General features: G+C 53.4%; 1 protein-coding gene across 2 annotated transcripts; it reads left to right on the plus strand.

Annotated features, from left to right (window-relative positions):
- Window positions 1-3,423: 3,423 nt before the first annotated feature.
- On the plus strand, window positions 3,424-12,002 carry LOC133356914 (procathepsin L-like). 2 transcript variants are annotated; one of them, XM_061574608.1, is made up of 9 exons: window positions 3,424-3,583; window positions 5,518-5,627; window positions 7,257-7,399; window positions 8,494-8,688; window positions 8,834-9,025; window positions 9,451-9,616; window positions 10,070-10,175; window positions 10,772-10,879; window positions 11,801-12,002. In XM_061574608.1, the coding sequence occupies exons 2-8, from the start codon at window positions 5,531-5,533 to the stop codon at window positions 10,869-10,871; spliced, it is 999 nt and encodes a 332-aa protein (XP_061430592.1). In that variant the 5' UTR covers window positions 3,424-3,583; window positions 5,518-5,530; the 3' UTR covers window positions 10,872-10,879; window positions 11,801-12,002. The 2 variants fall into 2 exon arrangements, with proteins under 2 accessions (XP_061430592.1, XP_061430593.1); XM_061574609.1 differs by having other exon boundaries at window positions 10,772-10,867.
- Window positions 12,003-16,802: the final 4,800 nt, after the last annotated feature.

Raw genomic sequence — 16,802 nt, forward strand, 5'->3', positions numbered from 1 at the left:
TGGTGTGGCCTCGATTATGGTGAATGAAGTGGTTGAGCGAGTGTTGTTGTGGCCTCAATTGTGGTGAGTGAACGGGTGAGTGAGTGTGTTGTGGCGTGAATTGTGGTGAGTGGAGGGGTTGAGCGAGTGTTGTGGTGAGTGGAGGGGATGAGTGAGTGTGTGGTTGTGGCCTGCAGTGTGATGGTTGAACACACCACGGTATAGACGGGGCTAAACAGTGTCTAGTCGACCGAGTGAGCGAAGTTTAACAGCAACAGTCGCCACGGCAGGAGTGCTGGAAGAGTGACAAGGGAGCGACTGGCTGCTGCCGGTGCTGGGTCATCATCATCACCACGACTGCTGCTGCTGCTGCCGCTTCACTCTGAACCCGAACTGCGGTGCAGCAGTGTAGGAGGGAGCAAGGGGCACCGCCCCACGTGACAGTAGTGGCAGCAATGGCAGCAGTGGCAGATTGTTCAGCGTGATCACGCAACACAAAGCCCATCTTGCTCACTTGCTCACTCGATGCTTCCTCTGTCAGATCGTTCATTGTGCATCGTCTGTTGTGATCTCGAACTTTGCAAGGGGATGGAGTGGGGGGTGATGACGAGGCTACCGGTCTACTGGGCTGCGAGGTGTGTGTGTGTACGTATGTTGAACTTCTTTCGCACCGTACGTAGCCAACCGGGCTAGTCGGAGGTGCGGGGGAAGGACAACACAAACTGAACACCAAACGCAGTTACAAATTAGTTATCAACCTACAAGTGGGAGTACAGCAAGCAGGTTTGAGAATCCGTACGATGCAAACAGACCGTGGCTGAGAAAAATAATCAATGGCCCAGCATCCTGAAGCAGGAACTCTCCTTGTGGGTTCTCAAAAGCTTTCTAGACTTTTGTGCACAACTTGTGGCGAGACACGTGATCGATGTACCTGTCGAGTGATCCATCGCTGCGCCTCGTCATGCCGATGATTTACCCAGAGTAATGTCTTTGCAATGACTAACCGAAGTCGTAGAATTCTCAATATAGTGGAGCTTAACCAATTTAAGTGCAGATACCAACATTTTAAATTACGGGCTTGTGGGTGTGTGTGTGTGCACTCATTGGCGACTGTGTAGCGGTCAGCCCACTGCGCTATGAACCCGGCCCCGAGGGCGATTCCGGCTCACGGCCAACACCGGTGACGATTATTTGAACCGGTCCTGGGCCTCCCCTAGGTCGACTCGACCTCAAATGAGTACCTGGTGCGGTGTATATTAAATATCGCCACTGGGGAGACAAAGGCGGTCGAGCGTGGTGTTGGCCACCCCCCCCCCCCTTGTGTGCCGTGCCGGCCTTCATAGGTGCTGCTCCACAAAACAGGTTAGATTGCGTAAATATAAAAATGTGTTGTTAAACCCGCCACCACCCGACACAGCCAATGAGTCAGGTTTGTCACGTCAACAGAACGTGCCAATTCGTCACCGGTACAGCAACACCGGTGGTTTGTTGGAGAGCAAAGCACCAACATTTACTATCTGAGTACGACGTTTCGCCAGTAATTACGACTCGCTTCATCAGGCAACAGCCAGAATTGTGTAGAAATCCTCCCGATTCGTTCCTTAAATAGCGGGAGAGATGAGATGACGTCACTTGCGCGAAGTGCTGCTCGCTAACGGCACTTGCCCCAACAGTCTATGAAGGCTACACGGGGATCTTTGTTTGTGTTATTGGTAGTCATGGGTGACCAGGCTGGCACCAACCCACCATGCTGGAGAATCCCTCTTTATTGAAGCCCTCTTCATTGAAGCCCTCTTTATTGAAGCCCTCTTTATTGAACCAGGGATTCAAACTCGGATCTCAGCGGTGACGGATCGGCGGATCTGATCCACGAGGCCTGAGCCACAACCTGGCCACCGGCAAATGGAACGTGGCCGATTGACAGCTCTCGTGAGCGCCAGTTAGCCGCGGTGAATAATTGTCGTCTTAGCTTCATTTAAAAAAAAAACCTCAGCACCATTCATGGGACCTGCAGTAAAAAAAACGTAAAAAAGAGAGATCTGCAAGTCATGGACCGCTCGCGTTTGCCCCTCGGGGCGCTGCTGCCGGCGATCTTGGTCCCCGTGACCCCGAGGTGGAAGTGGTTCCTTGACGGGGAGGCTGCGGCTCGAGTTCGAGACCAAAAGCGCATTTCCAAACCGACGCGGGCACGCAAACATCTCCCGCATGTGAGACCCACTGAGAGATGTTAACCCATAATATCGGGATTTTTGTGGGTTAGGTCACGTACATATTTACACGATCTCACCCAAAAAAAACTCTATATTATGGATGATATTGGTCGCGAAAGCCAACGTGTTAAACTCAGAGATGATTGTTGTTGTCCGTGCGGTGCTCTGAAGCCCTTTGTTGGGTCTGCTGCACCTTATAAAATAACGTAAACAACAGCAACAATAACAACAACACCACATCTTCTTGGTTCTTTAGGTAAAGTTACGTAGAAGGGAAATAATAAAAATTTAACATAATAAAATACAATTCTGACGACGTTTCGGCCACAACGCAAGCAGCCGTCCTCAGGTGAAGAACAGATCTGTCGGAAAGACAGCGTCTGAATGAACACCACCAAGCTTGGCAGCGTATATTGGAAAATGCAGATATGGGATTAGTCACTACTTGTGGAATGTGTAGGTGATGGGGGGGGTATCAATGTCATATTATGCTCGTGTATTATGTAGGATTAGCAGTAATATAGGGAGGAAGTAGGATTAGCAGTAATAAAGGGAAGGACTTTTTTATAGTAAGGAGCTGGTATACAGTAGGGTGGGTAGAATAATACATAGTGTAATATTACAATGTATAGTCTAAGGTATAGGGTAGTGTATAATAATGCAGTGTATAATTTAAGGTTGGGTTTGTCTATGGCAGTACGGGGTATATCTGTGTGATGTAAAAAAAAATAACTGCAGGCATATATATTTTTTGCGACATAGAATTGTAATGTATGACTTACTGTTAGTAGCTCAGCTTATTGGAGAGTATATTGAGTATATTGATGATATTGATGTAGTTTATATTTTAGTTTTTTACGTGGTGGTTTGGCTGCCTGTGCACACACACACACGCCTGTGCCCACACACACACGCCTGTGCACACACACACGCCTGTGCCCACACACACACGCCTGTGCACACACACACCTGTGCACACACACACCTGTGCACACACACGCCTGTGCACAAATGTGCTGACACTTGTGCAACCACCTCTCCCACCTCCATAGCCGTAAACAGGCGTTTGGGCAAGCGGCGTTCGCATGCACCCATGAACGCACTCACACACACGTGGTCACACACACACACACGTGGTCTCACACACGCGTTGCATCTATAAACGCACATCTGTACACTAATATGCTGACAGTCACACACACACACCTATAAACACAACCTATAAACACACACGTGCTGACACGCGCCCAGCTGCAGTCTTGTGACTGCAGGTGATCCACCAGCTCTGTGTGTGTATATAAGGCGCCAGTCCCCACTCAGTCCCAGGTACGACAGGGTGCGGGACTCACCAGGAACTCACCTGTTCTTCAGAAGCCTTCTCTACTCCACGGCAGGTAAGGATGGGTCCTCACTTGATTTGCTTCTCAGTCAGCTGAGGAGCCTCTTTACGATTTCCAACGGCGTCCACCGGGCATTCGATCCGCCGTGTACCCAAGGGGGTTCACGGCGCAACCGTCGAGGAGATGATCCGACGCAGGCGGCAGCTCTGAGCGTCTCGTCTCGTCGTGATGGGTCGCGGCAAATGAGCGGGCGGCGAGTTTGAATGTGGGCGGTGGAGGGGGGCCGTGAGGACGATGCAAGGGAGGGGATGTTGGGCGAATCTGTGATGCGTGAATTCGTAGTCAAGGCAGAGTTTTGATGAATAAGAATGCGGTTTCACCCTGTCTGGCAATAACACAGGAGGTGTTAAGAGGTCCAAACAACAAATAAGATGTAACTATTGCAAGGAATCAAGTCCGCATTAGCCACACGTCCTTGTGCTAAAACGTGCAAACAAATTTGCTCTGATAATGAATAAATTAATTGTCTTTGAAGTTAATAGAAGCACAATTGACGAGAGCAATTGATGATGATTAATGGATAGATGGGGAATGAGTGATAGCCATGGAGAGAGGTGATGAAGAGGACGAGGGAACGGTGGTGGTGGTGGTTGTAAGGGGGGAGATTAAAGGGTCGTGGGGTGAGCGAGATGGTGAGGAGCGGGAACTCGTTAGCGAAGATGACTACTTAATGAAAAATGGTGCTGCTATTAAAACTATTGCAAAAACTATAAACTATTTGTTCTATTTGACTAGGTAAAGGCCCACTGAGCTATGCAGATATCTTTCAGAAGCTCTCACAAATGATAGCTCAATGCGGTATCACCACGCGGACATTCATAGCAGCTGCCACATACTCTGGACGGGACTCGCCATGCAGAAACTGAAAATCGGAGCAATTTGACCAGAGGGGGTTCCCCAAAACCTGGAGACCTCAACCAGAGCAAGATTCAACTCGTTTTAAAATACTGAGTCGAGCTAGGGGAGACAAAGGCGGCCGGGCGTGGTGCTGTCCACCTCCGCCCCGGTGTGCCACAGTGGCGGCCTTCACAGGTGCTGCTACTCGCTAACAGCGCTTGCCCCAACAGTCTGTTAAGGCCGCTGCCTTGTGTGGAGCGGTGGTGCAGCGGTTAGCGCGCTGCGCTTAGGAACCCGGCAGCTCATCCCGGCTTCCAACCCGAATAATAAAACAGCAGCAGCAGCACCCCCCCCCCCCCCCAACTTAAAATGGAGGTCAAATGAGCTGCGTGGACATCACAGCAGCAAGTTGGTTCTGCTGTGGAGGGTGTCCAATAAGTCGGGGATCATTGGGCAAGAACCACAGCTCTGTGCTGTTGGCTCGCGGTCTGGATGCAGTCTGCTAAAGTCAACAGCGACCACCCTCTCACTCTGATCCGGACTCGTCCTTCCTTACTACTCGGAGACATCTTGGGCCTGCATAAACAAACAAGAAAGACGACTTTGTTATTTCCCCCCTAAGATTCCAGACTTGTGGGCCACCCTGTCGAGTGGCACTGATTTCATCCCTCGGGATGCGTGGGTTTGGCTTCACTCACGCGGGGAACCTCAGGGCCACTGAGATAAAACTTGTTGACTGATGCTACTGGTGGTGATGATGCTCGCGATAATGACATCGCTGTCTGTGATGATGCTTCTCGTGATACTGCTGGCTGCTAATGATTATTGATTACTGATGGCGATGTGTTGTTTATTATGATGGATTGATGATTGTAACGGGTCAGTTATAAATGATTTATGGTGGTGGAGTGGTGATGGTGGGGTTCTGATGGTGGAGTGGTGATGGTGGAGTGATGATGATGGTGGTGGTGATGATGATGGAGTAGTGATGGTGGAGTGATGGTGGAGTGGTGATGGTGCAGTGGTGATGGTGGAGTGATGGTCGAGTGATGATGCTGACGCTGATGCCACCGGCGGTGATGGCGCGGTAGAGTCAACTCCAGGATGCTGCTTCGTGTCACGGCACTCGCCGCGCTGTTGGCGCTCACCCAGTCGCTCAGCGTGGAGCAGCTCGAGTGGGAGTCGTGGAAGACTCACCACGGTGACCCTCACCACCTCGCTCACCACTCACCACCTCGCTCACCACTCACCACCTCACTCACCACCTCGCTCACCACCTCGCTCACCACTCACCACCTCGCTCACCACTCACCACCTCACTCACCACTTCGCTCACCACTCACCACCTCGCTCACCACTCACCACCTCGCTCACCACCTCGCCACGTCGCTCACCACTCACCACCTCGCTCACCACTCACCACCTCGCTCACCACTTCGCCACCTCGCTCACCACTCACCACCTCGCTCACCACTCACCACCTCGCTCACCACTCACCACCTCGCTCACCACTCACCACCTCGCTCACCACTCACCAACTCGCTCACCACTCACCACCTCGCTCACCACTCACCACCTCGCTCACCACTCACCAACTCGCTCACCACTCACCACCTCGCTCACCACTCACCACCTCGCTCACCACTCACCAACTCGCTCACCACTCACCACCTCGCTCACCACTAACCACCTCGCTCACCACTCACCACCTCGCTCACCACTCACCAACTCGTTCACCACTCACCACCTCGCTCACCACTCACCACCTCGCTCACCACTCACCAACTCGCTCACCACTCACCACCTCGCTCACCACTCACCACCTCGCTCACCACTCACCAACTCGCTCACCACTCACCACTTCGCTCACCACTCACCACCTCGCTCACCACTCACCAACTCGCTCACCACTCACCAACTCGCTCACCACTCACCACCTCGCTCACCACTCACCAACTCGCTCACCACTCACCAACTCGCTCACCACTCACCACCTCGCTCACCACCTCGCCACGTCGCTCACCACTCACCACCTCGCTCACCACTCACCACCTCGCTCACCACTTCGCCACCTCGCTCACCACTCACCACCCAGCACTCGTTTGACCCCTGTCTGCCTATGCAACTAGGAGTTGTGTCCAGATGTTCAAACGGCAAATAGATGATACCGTTTGCAAGGCATCAAGTCTGCATTAGCCACACACGTTACTTGTGGCAAAACATGCAAATTAACACGCTCTGATCATGTTATACGAATTGTTTTTGAAACTGATTGGTCTACACCAGAGACAGCTTTCTTTATGGCCAAGTCTCACCACCAGTGTTAGACCAGAGAACAGCACAAGGCGAACAGGACAAAGACTGCTCGTAACATTAATACTGACCCTAACACTGACCCTAACACTGACCCTAACACTGACCCTAACACTGACCCTAACCACTGACCCTAACACTGACCCTAACACTGACCCTAATACTCACCCTAACACTGACCCTAATACTGACCCTAACACTGACCGTAATACTGACCCTAACACTGACCATAATACTGACTCTAACACTGACCCTAATACTGACCCTAACACTAACCCTAATACTGACCCTAACACTGACCCTAACACTGACCCTAATACTGACCCTAATACTGACCCAAACACTGACCCTAATACTGACCCTAACACCGACCCCAACAACACTCGGACCCGCTCACAGTGACCCCAGCACCCAAACACCCTGGTACCCGCGCTGACCCTCAACCCCTTGCACCCCCCCTCCACCTCCACCTCGGACCGTGACCCCCCCCCCCCCCCCCCCCCCCCGCTGCTCGCAGGCAAGAGCTACGAGAGCGAGCAGGTTGAGTCTCTCCGCCAGCAGATCTTCCAGTCCAACCTGCGCCTCGTCCTGCAGAACAACCTCCTGGCCGACCAGGGCAAGGTGTCGTACCGCCTGGAGACCAACAAGTTCGCCGATCTGGTGCGCTGTGCTGCTGCTACTGCTGCTGTGTCTGGTGGTGATTGTTGTTGTTGTGAGCATCCAACTACAGGGTAAAGGCATCCTCCAATTCCCTCCACTCCTCTTATCGGTCTCTGTGTGAGTCTATGGGTCTCTGTGTGGTGAGTCTATGGATCTCTGTGTGAGTCTATGGGTCTCTGTGTGGTGAGTCTATGGGTCTCTGTGTGAGTCTATGGGTCTCTGTGTGAGTCTATGGGTCTCTGTGTGGTGAGTCTATGGGTCTCTGTGTGAGTCTGGGTCTCTGTGTGGTGAGTCTATGGGTCTCTGTGTGAGTCTATGGGTCTCTGTGTGAGTCTATGGGTCTCTGTGTGGTGAGTCTATGGGTCTCTGTGTGAGTCTGTGGGTCTTTGTGTGAGTCTATGGGTCTCTGTGTGAGTCTATGGGTCTCTGTGTAGTGAGTCTATGGGTCTCTGTGTGATGAGCCTATGAGACCTATGACTAAGTTGGCTTCGTAGATGCGGGGGGGGGGGAAGATAACAAACGAAAACACCAAAAAGCTGCCTGAAATAAATGAGCGTGGCAATGCAGATGATTGACGAGTTCAACAGCTCCCAGTGGCTGCAGGATGTGTAGCGAGGCACGGCGTTGGTCGTGTTCGAAGTGGCGTGGCCCACGGCGCCGTCGTCTGGGCCACAATTTCCAGACATTTACCCGAAAGTCCCCGGATTGATCCGGGCAGACAAAGACACGATGATGGGGAACTCCTAGCCGCTTGGGATGCGGTGGTGACTCGGGATCTGCGATGGGTCGTTCCCTCCCTCCTTCACCCCCCCTCCCCCCTACCTCCCCCTACCTCCTCCCTCCCTGCCTCCCCCCTCACTCCTCCCTCCCTCCTCCCTCCCCACCTCACTCACCTACCCCCTCCCTCCCCCCTCCCTTCCTCCACCCTCCCACCTCCCTCCCTCACCCTCTTAACCCTCCATTCCTCCCTCACCCCCTCACTCACCTCCCTCCCCCCTCCCTCCCTCACCCCCTCCCTCACCTCCCTCCCCCCTCCATTCCCCCCTCCCTCCATCCCCCCCCTCCCCCCGCGCCACCTCTGTCCGCCCACCCAGACGGGCCGTGAGTTCCGTGACCTCGTGGTGGGCCACTGCCTCCTGAACCGCACGCGCCGCGAGCCGCGCGCCCCCTCCACCTTCCTGGCCGCGCGGGACGCCGTGGCGCCGGCCAGCGTGGACTGGAGGGACAGCGGCTACGTGACCGGGGTCAAGGACCAGGGCCAGTGCGGCTCCTGCTGGGCCTTCAGCGCCGTGAGTGGACAGCGCCCATCGCCCTGAGTCCGCACTGCGTGCCAACTCGCGTGTCTCTCCACCTTGTATCCACCTTGTGTCTCCGGGCTGCGCGACCGCCGTGAGAGCCTCGTGTCCGTGTGCTGCCCCCCCCCCCCCGGGACAGACGGGCTCGCTGGAGGGGCAGCACTTCGCCGCGACGGGGAAGCTGGTGTCGCTGAGCGAGCAGCAGCTGGTGGACTGCTCGGGCAGCTTCGGCAACAACGGTTGCGAAGGAGGCCTCATGGACAACGCCTTCCAGTACATCATCGCCAACAAGGGCATCGACACGGAGGAGTGCTACCCCTACACCGCCATGGTGCGTGCGTGTTGGCACGGGAGGGAGCACGGGAGGGGCACGGGAAGGGCACGGGTGGTGCATCGGGCAGCGGTCGTCTCGGTCGGACGACCCGTGGCACCTGCTGGGTCTGCCCCGTGACCTCCTGCCGGCGGGCGTTCCGACAACTTCACGTGGCCTCACCGTGCACCTAGCCTGGCACGAGCGCCGTGGTGTCGTCACCGCCACTTAGTGGCGAATGGCGGCGGTTGTACGCGTGCGAGTGTCCGTCGGTGTGTGCGTGTCGAGGACTCCCCAGATCTTCATCCTGACGTCCAGAGACCCTCGTCCTGACGACATTTGACGTGGTTTTGATTCCACTGCTATTCGCCTCGATGATTGATGGCGATGTCACTGCTGCTGCCGTGACGATTGGTGCCGTGCGGTCCGGCGTGCCTCCGACGCAGGACGGAGTCTGCAAGTTCAAGCCGGGCTGCATCGGGGCGACATGCACGGGCTTCGTGGACATCCCCTCGGGCGACGAGGCCCAGCTGAAGCAGGCCGTGGCGTCCGTGGGTCCCGTCTCCGTGGGCATCGACGCCAGCAATCCCTCATTCCAGCTGTACGCCTCCGGTGAGCAGCGCGCCGGCTCCGTGCCGTGGTTTTGATGAACCGAGTGGACGTTGCCGATGCCCGGGTACCGGCGGCGTCAAGATCGGCCTCTGTGGAGGAGAAGGCTCGTGAAGGACGCTGCTGCTGCTGCTCATGGACAGTTGGCGGTGCGAGTCGCCCTCCCAACAACCACAACGGAGGGCGGCGGTGCGATGCTCACAACAACGAGCGGAGCGCCGGGTGGCTAAAACACAGTTGGCACAGTAGTGGGGGAGACACGATGACTGGCTGGCGTGGTTCTGGCCCCACACCACTTGCGTGACGTTGTGGCCTTAATAGATGGTAAATAACAGCACTTACCCTAACGCTACGCAGGTTACACGGAGGATATTTGGATTATTCTTGAATGTGTGTGTACACCGTGTGTGTGTGTACGCCGTGTGTGTGTCTACCTCTCACCACCCACCTGCCCAGGCGTCTACGACGAGCCGATGTGCAGCAGTCAGCAGCTGGACCACGGAGTGCTCGCCGTGGGCTACGGCACCCAGGACAGCGCCGACTTCTGGCTCGTCAAGAACAGGCGAGGGCCCCGCGTCTCGTCCGTCTCTACGTTTCCCCCTCCGCACGCCCCCCCCCCCCCCCACCACGTGCCCTCTCCACACGCTGTCCCGCATTTCCCCCGTGGCTCTCTTATACCCAATCGTCTCGCCCTCCCTCTCTATACACAGGGTGCTTAAAAAAATGCGAACACTTATATGGGACTATCGCTGTAACACGATAACAAGTGGATGTTGATAGCTTCAAAAAGTCAAAGTCTCTTGTTCGCCATCGTTGTCAACGCGTGCCTGGAATCTTCTCCAGGTGGTCTCCAGAGCCCAGAGGAGGCAGCACTTTTGTTCATGGTATTGTCGCACACTCTGAGAAGTGTTCACATCTTTTTGAAGCACCCCCTGTGTTTCCCCGTGAAACAGAACTGATTCAAATGGTGCTGCTGCGTTGACAGTGGTGCTCAAGCACAATTGACAATAACCTCCCGAGACATCCGCTCATTAAAACGAAACGCTCAGTTTCCTTTCGAAGGCGGAGTGTTATTGACGAATGTGTTCAATCATTATTTATCCCGCTGTTAACCCCCCTTCGACCCGTCTCCCCGTGTCTCTCCGTCCCCGCGAGCAGCTGGGGCGCGGACTGGGGCAGCAAGGGCTACATCCTGATGAGCCGCAACAAGAACAACCAGTGCGGCATCGCCACCGCCGCCAGCTACCCCTTGGTGTAAGCGGCGAGGTGAGGCGGAGACGCACGCTCCGTAGCCACGGGGAGTGGGGAGGCCTGTTGGTCGTTGCGCCTCTGGGTCTGCCCCTTGACCTCCTCATGCCAGCAGCGAGCCGTGCGCACTTCACGTGACAGCCTCAAAGTGCACCTAGCCTGGCACGAGCGCCGTGGCGACGTCACCACCACTTAGTGGCGACGTCACCACCACTTAGTGGCGGTGTGGGGTCTGTGTGTGCGAGTCTGTGTGGTGCAGCTGCCAAAAAACAGTGGGGAGCGGTAGTGTAGCGGTCAGCGCGCTGCGCTACGAACCCGGCGACCCGAGTTCAATTCCATGACCAACATCGGTGACGAATATATGACCCGGTCCTGGGCCTCCCCGAGGTCGACTCAGCCTTAAATGAGTACCTGGTGCGGTGTGTAAACATCGCCACCGGGGAGACAAAGGCAGCCGGGCGTGGCGCTGGCCACCCACCCCCTTGTGTGCCATTCTGGCCTTCATAGGTGCTCGCTAACAGCACTTGCCCCAACAGTCGGTCAAGGCTATATGGGGAGTCTTTGTCTTTGGTGCATCTATCAGTCATCTTGGTCAGGCAATCCATGGCACCGGAGTCAGTTCCGACACATCACGTGGCGTCGGAGTGCACCTAACCTGGCACAGGCGGCATGGTGACGTCACTGCCGCTTAGTGGCGAATGGTGGCAAGTGTATTGGAATGGTATTGTGTTTTGACACTGGGAAGACAAAGGCGGCCAGGCGTGATGCCGACCACACAACCTACTTTTGTGCCATGCTGGCCTTCATAGGTGCTCGCTAACAGTACTTGCTCCAACAGCATGCAAGGCTAAATGGGGATCTTGGTGTGTGTGTGTTCGTCAATATAGACACAAATGTATGTTGAGTATAAAAAAAGCGCATGTCATTATTTTGTTTCAGATGAACCCAGCCAACAAATGCCTCCTGACCAGACACATCCAGAAGATTACACCAACACCTACACACATGTAACCCTCAATGAACATTCCATCACCATCAAGTCACCCCTATCCCCAACCTTTGAAAAGACCTATATACCCTTACGTGCTATCGAAGTGAATTGCTTTCGCCTGTAATGTGAAATAAAAAAAATTCAAACAGATGAACTGTGCAGCCATGTGCGTTACTCGGAGCTCGTCAAGGTACACACACATTCATGCTGAAGGCCTCGATGTAATCTTCTACACCGAGAAAACACCCAGCACTTGCGGTTCATCTTGAGTGAGGAATGGACCGTGCCCAACCTCATCGCACGTCAGGCTAAGCAGGCTTTTGAGCCTGGTTGGTGCTTGGGACGGGTGACCACCAGGGCTTGCCAGGTGTTGGAGGCGTGGGGCTGCGATATGGCGAGGAGTTGGCGGTGTTCTTCAGGGTGGGGACTAAAGCCTTGGGACATCGATGATGATGATGGACCAAGAGTATTTCACTTCAACGGGAACGTGTATGAATATAACGTCGTCTAACCATGTTATCATCAGCTGTGGACGAAGGCCTTTCCATGCCACCAACACCTCTCACGAATCTTGCATTTCAATAATCAGTCGAGCACTTTCGCACGAACTGATGTCATCGCTGCATCTCATTCAGTGTACGGGCCCTCTCAGACGCATTCTTTTTCTTGGCTGCCACGCTAACCAGGTCACCCATCGCTTGCTTTGTTCAGACACAGACTTTTCAACAACCCTCCAACATTCAAGTACATTCACATCAACGCAATGATATCCATTGCAGGTATATTTACCAAAAAGAAATGTATTTGATTCACATTCAGGAATGAAGCAAAAATCCAGTTTGACAATTACATTTATTGTTGTGCTCACTCATTGGCAATATAGCACAACAGCATTATACTCTGTAAGACATCGCCTTCTTTTTGCAATACCACACGAATGGGAAGCTCTGGATTCGAAGCCAGGAACTCGGTGGCTTTGACGCAGCCATTACGATTCCTCTGAAACCACCGAGAATGGGGAAGATGTTTTGGGTTGGCGTCACTTCAGATGACATCCCAGGTGTCCTTAGCTCTCAGAAGGCTCTCCTCCTCCGTAGCTCCTCTCTCTACGAGCTGCCACGTCGCGGATGATCGCTGCGAAGAACGAGAACAACCCAGGCTTGTGAGCGCTTCCGAAAATGTGTAGAAGTCTCTCCTGACTCTCAGCTCAAGAGGGCGTGCTGCCATCTCGGGCTTCAACATCCCCTACCCTCTATGCACTAAGATCCAGAGACTGAATAAGTACCAACTTGGTCCTGGCAAACGCAGCAAACTGAGAGAATGTACATGTGTATGTAGGGTGTACAGGTGTATATGTTTAATGCACGTAACTTGTGGATATACCGTGTGTATAAGTACCGAATGTCTATGTATATATACGTGTGTATGCCTGCGTGTATGTGGGTTCACATGGTGTATCGGCCAGTCATCTCAAGTCAGTCAACCCATGGCACCTGGGTCGGTCCTGTGACCTCCTGTCAGCGGGCGCTTGACACTTCAAGTCACTGCCGCTTAGTGGCAAATGGCGATTATTGTGTTGTTGTTGTGTGCACTTTGTAAATTTGTATTGATGTATTGTAGGTGTTTGGCTGCTCACAGTCCAGGAGAGCTCGGGCCTCCAGTGCCTTATGGAGCTCTGCCTCCACGGCGTTCATCAGCCAGGGCATGAACGCATTCTCCACATCTAGGGACACACGGGGAAACGTGGGGTCATCACACAGGGCAGTACAAAGAGACCCGTATAACCTGTAGCAGTCCGTTGGGGCAAGCCCTGTTCGCGAGTTGCATCTATGAGGGCACTCGAGGGGGTGGGTGGCCAGCACCACGCCCGGCCGCCTTTATCTCCCGAGTGGCGATGCCTACACACCGCACCAGGTACTCATTTGAGGCCTAGTCGACCTATGGGAGGTCCAGGACCGGTTTCAGATAATCGTCACCGGTGTCGACCGTGAGCGGGAATCGAACCCGGGTCGCCACGCCGCAGGGCGGTACAACGACAGACGGATGGATGTACGGGAAGGCACAAGGGAACGCACACGTGGGAGACGTGTGGACGGAGGCACCGCAACAGAATGAATTGCGACTGCCAAACCCGCTGCTAAAGTGGCGGCGCCACCTCTCCTCACGGCGCACGGGGGGAGGGGAGGGGGGGCGGCTAATTGATCGGGCGGTGCCGCCACGACGGTCGGACGCGCGGCGTCGCGCTCCGCCGCGGTCATCCGCGCACCCCTCTCGACGGGGTCGTAGAAGTATCCCGTGTCGCGCACCTGCTGAACACGGCCGGGATGAGGTCGCCCAGGTAGCGCTTGGCGAACGCCCGCGCCGCCACCTTGTCCGCCACCTCCTTCTCCTGCGCCACCATCTCCTGCTGCTGCCGCCGCCGGCGATCCTGCAAGGGGCGGCCGGGGGGGGGGGGGGTTTGGCGTCGGCAAAACCGGCGGGGAATCTCGGTTTAGTTCCCGTCGTTTACATTGGGCAAGCAGCTGACGCTCGTGGGATGTCTCCTTTTGCAGGAGAGACTCAGATTGTCACCAAAATGTACACAATATTTATTTTAAAATAAAAAAAACTGCAATACAACAGACGACAATGAAACGGCACCTGAGGCTGATGTTTGTCACCGCGTTTTAAATTCTGAGGATATATTCCGCGGGCAACGGAATTGATTGGCCGTGCGGGAATAGGAAACCCATTCAGCACAGTAGGACAGAGACAGGAAGAATAGGGCCGCAAATAAAAGTTTTATATAAGCTAAATAAAAACTAAACTTTTTTATTTTTACCAGCTAAGGCCCACTGAGCTCGAGAGCTCTTTTTCAGACGTGACATGGCCACAAATGACAGCTCAACAAAGTGGCTTATCATCGTGTGCAAATCTACAGCAGTCAAATACTCCAGACGTGTGTTGATTTTAAACTTGGAGAAAAATCCATGCGACCACGGCTAGAACGCGCAAATTTCAAATACACAGCAGCAGGCGTCGCGGTCGGGATCGAACCCACAACCTCCTGTATACGAGGCGAGGTAGTTAACATCTCGCCACCACAGCACTAGTTCAGCACACCGGTGTATTGGAGGGTAAACCCACAACATTTACAATTTGAGTACGATGTTTCGCTTGTAGTTACAACCAGTGTCATCAGGCGACAGCCTAAACGTCGTTCTCACGGCCAAAACCAGTGACGATTATCTGAACCGCTCGGTCCTGGGCCTTCCCTAGGTCGACTCAGCCTCAAATTAGTACCTGGTGCGGTGTATAGTAAACATCGCCACTGGGGAGACAAAGGCGGCCGAGCGTGGTGTTGGCCACCCCCCCCCCTCGTGTGCCGTGCCGACCTTCATAGGTGCTTCTCCACAAAACAGGTGTATTGAACCCCTCTTTATTGAACCCCTCTTTATTGAAGCCCTCTTTATTGAAGCCCTCTTTATTGAAGCCCTCTTTATTGAAGCCCTCTTTATTGAAGCCCTCTTTATTGAAGCCCTCTTTATTGAAGCCCTCTGCTCTTTATTGAAGCCCTCTTTATTGAAGCCCTCTTTATTGAAGCCCTCTTTATTGAAGCCCTCTTTATTGAAGCCCTCTTTATTGAAGCCCTCTTTATTGAAGCCCTCTTTATTGAAGCCCTCTTTATTGAAGCCCTCTTTATTGAAGCCCTCTTTATTGAAGCCCTCTTTATTGAAGCCCTCTTTATTGAAGCCCTCTTTATTGAAGCCCTCTTTATTGAAGCCCTCTTTATTGAAGCCCTCTCTATTGAACCAGGGATTCAAACTCGGATCTCAGCGGTGACGGATCGGCGGATCTGATCAATGAGGCCTGAGCCACAACCTGGCCACCGGCAAATGAAACGTGGCCGAGTGACATCAGCTCTCGTGAGCGCCAGTTAGCCCCGGTGAATAATTGTCATCGTCTTAGCTTCATTAAAAATAAACCTCAACACAATGCATCGGACCTGCAGTAAAAAAACATAAAAAAGAGAGAAAGAGAGAGATCTGCAAGTCATGGACCGCTCGCGTTTGCCCCTCGGGGCGCTGCTGCCGGCGATCTTGGTTTCCGTGACGACCCCGAGGTGGAAGTGGTTCCTTGACGGGGAGGCTGCGGCTCGAGTTCGAGACCAAAAGCGCATTTCCAAACCGACGCGGGCACGCAAACATCTCCCGCATGTGAGACCAACTGAGAGATGTTAACCCATAATATCGAGATTTTTGTGGGTTAGGTCACGTACATATTTACACGATCTCACCCAAAAAAAACTCTATATTATGGATGATATTGGTCGCGAAAGCCAACGTGTTAAACTCAGAGATGATTGTTGTTGTCCGTGCGGTGCTCTGAAGCCCTTTGTTGGGTCTGCTGCACCTTATAAAATAACGTAAACAATGGCAACAATAACACCAACACCACATCTTCTTGGTTCTATCGGTAAAGTCACGTAGAAGGGAAATAATAAAATAATAACATTTTTACATAATAAAATACAATTCTGACGACGTTTCGGCCACAACGCAAGCAGCCGTCCTCAGGTGAAGAACAGATCTGTCGGAAAGACAGCGTCTGAATGAACACCACCAAGCTTGGCAGCGTATATTTAAGCTGGATTAGAGGAGGGCGCCTTGACAAAGGAATTTGCATATCAACAGAGGAATTTAGCATATTATGGAAAATGCAGATATGGGATTAGTCACTACTTGTGGAATGTGTAGGTGATGGGGGGGTATCAAAGTCATATTATGCTCGTGTATTATGTAGGATTAGCAGTAATATAGGGAGGAAGTAGGATTAGCAGTAATAAAGGGAAGGACTTTTTTATAGTAAGGAGCTGGTATACAGTAGGGTGGGTAGAATAATACATAGTGTAATATTACAATGTATAGTCTAAGGTATAGGGTGGTGTATAGTAATGCAGTGTATAATTTA

Source organism: Lethenteron reissneri, chromosome 56 (assembly GCF_015708825.2).
Source record: "Lethenteron reissneri isolate LAM-NWPU_2019-01 chromosome 56, ASM1570882v1, whole genome shotgun sequence".
Taxonomy (NCBI): Eukaryota; Metazoa; Chordata; class Hyperoartia; order Petromyzontiformes; family Petromyzontidae; genus Lethenteron; species Lethenteron reissneri.

Coding starts and splice junctions, on each gene's coding strand:
- LOC133356914 (XM_061574608.1), top strand. CDS start 5,531: ATGCTGCTTCGTGTCACGGCACTCGCCGCGCTGTTGGCGCTCACCCAG. Junction 5,628..7,256: donor GTCGTGGAAGACTCACCACG/GTGACCCTCACC, acceptor CGCTGCTCGCAG/GCAAGAGCTACGAGAGCGAG. Junction 9,026..9,450: donor GCTACCCCTACACCGCCATG/GTGCGTGCGTGT, acceptor CCTCCGACGCAG/GACGGAGTCTGCAAGTTCAA.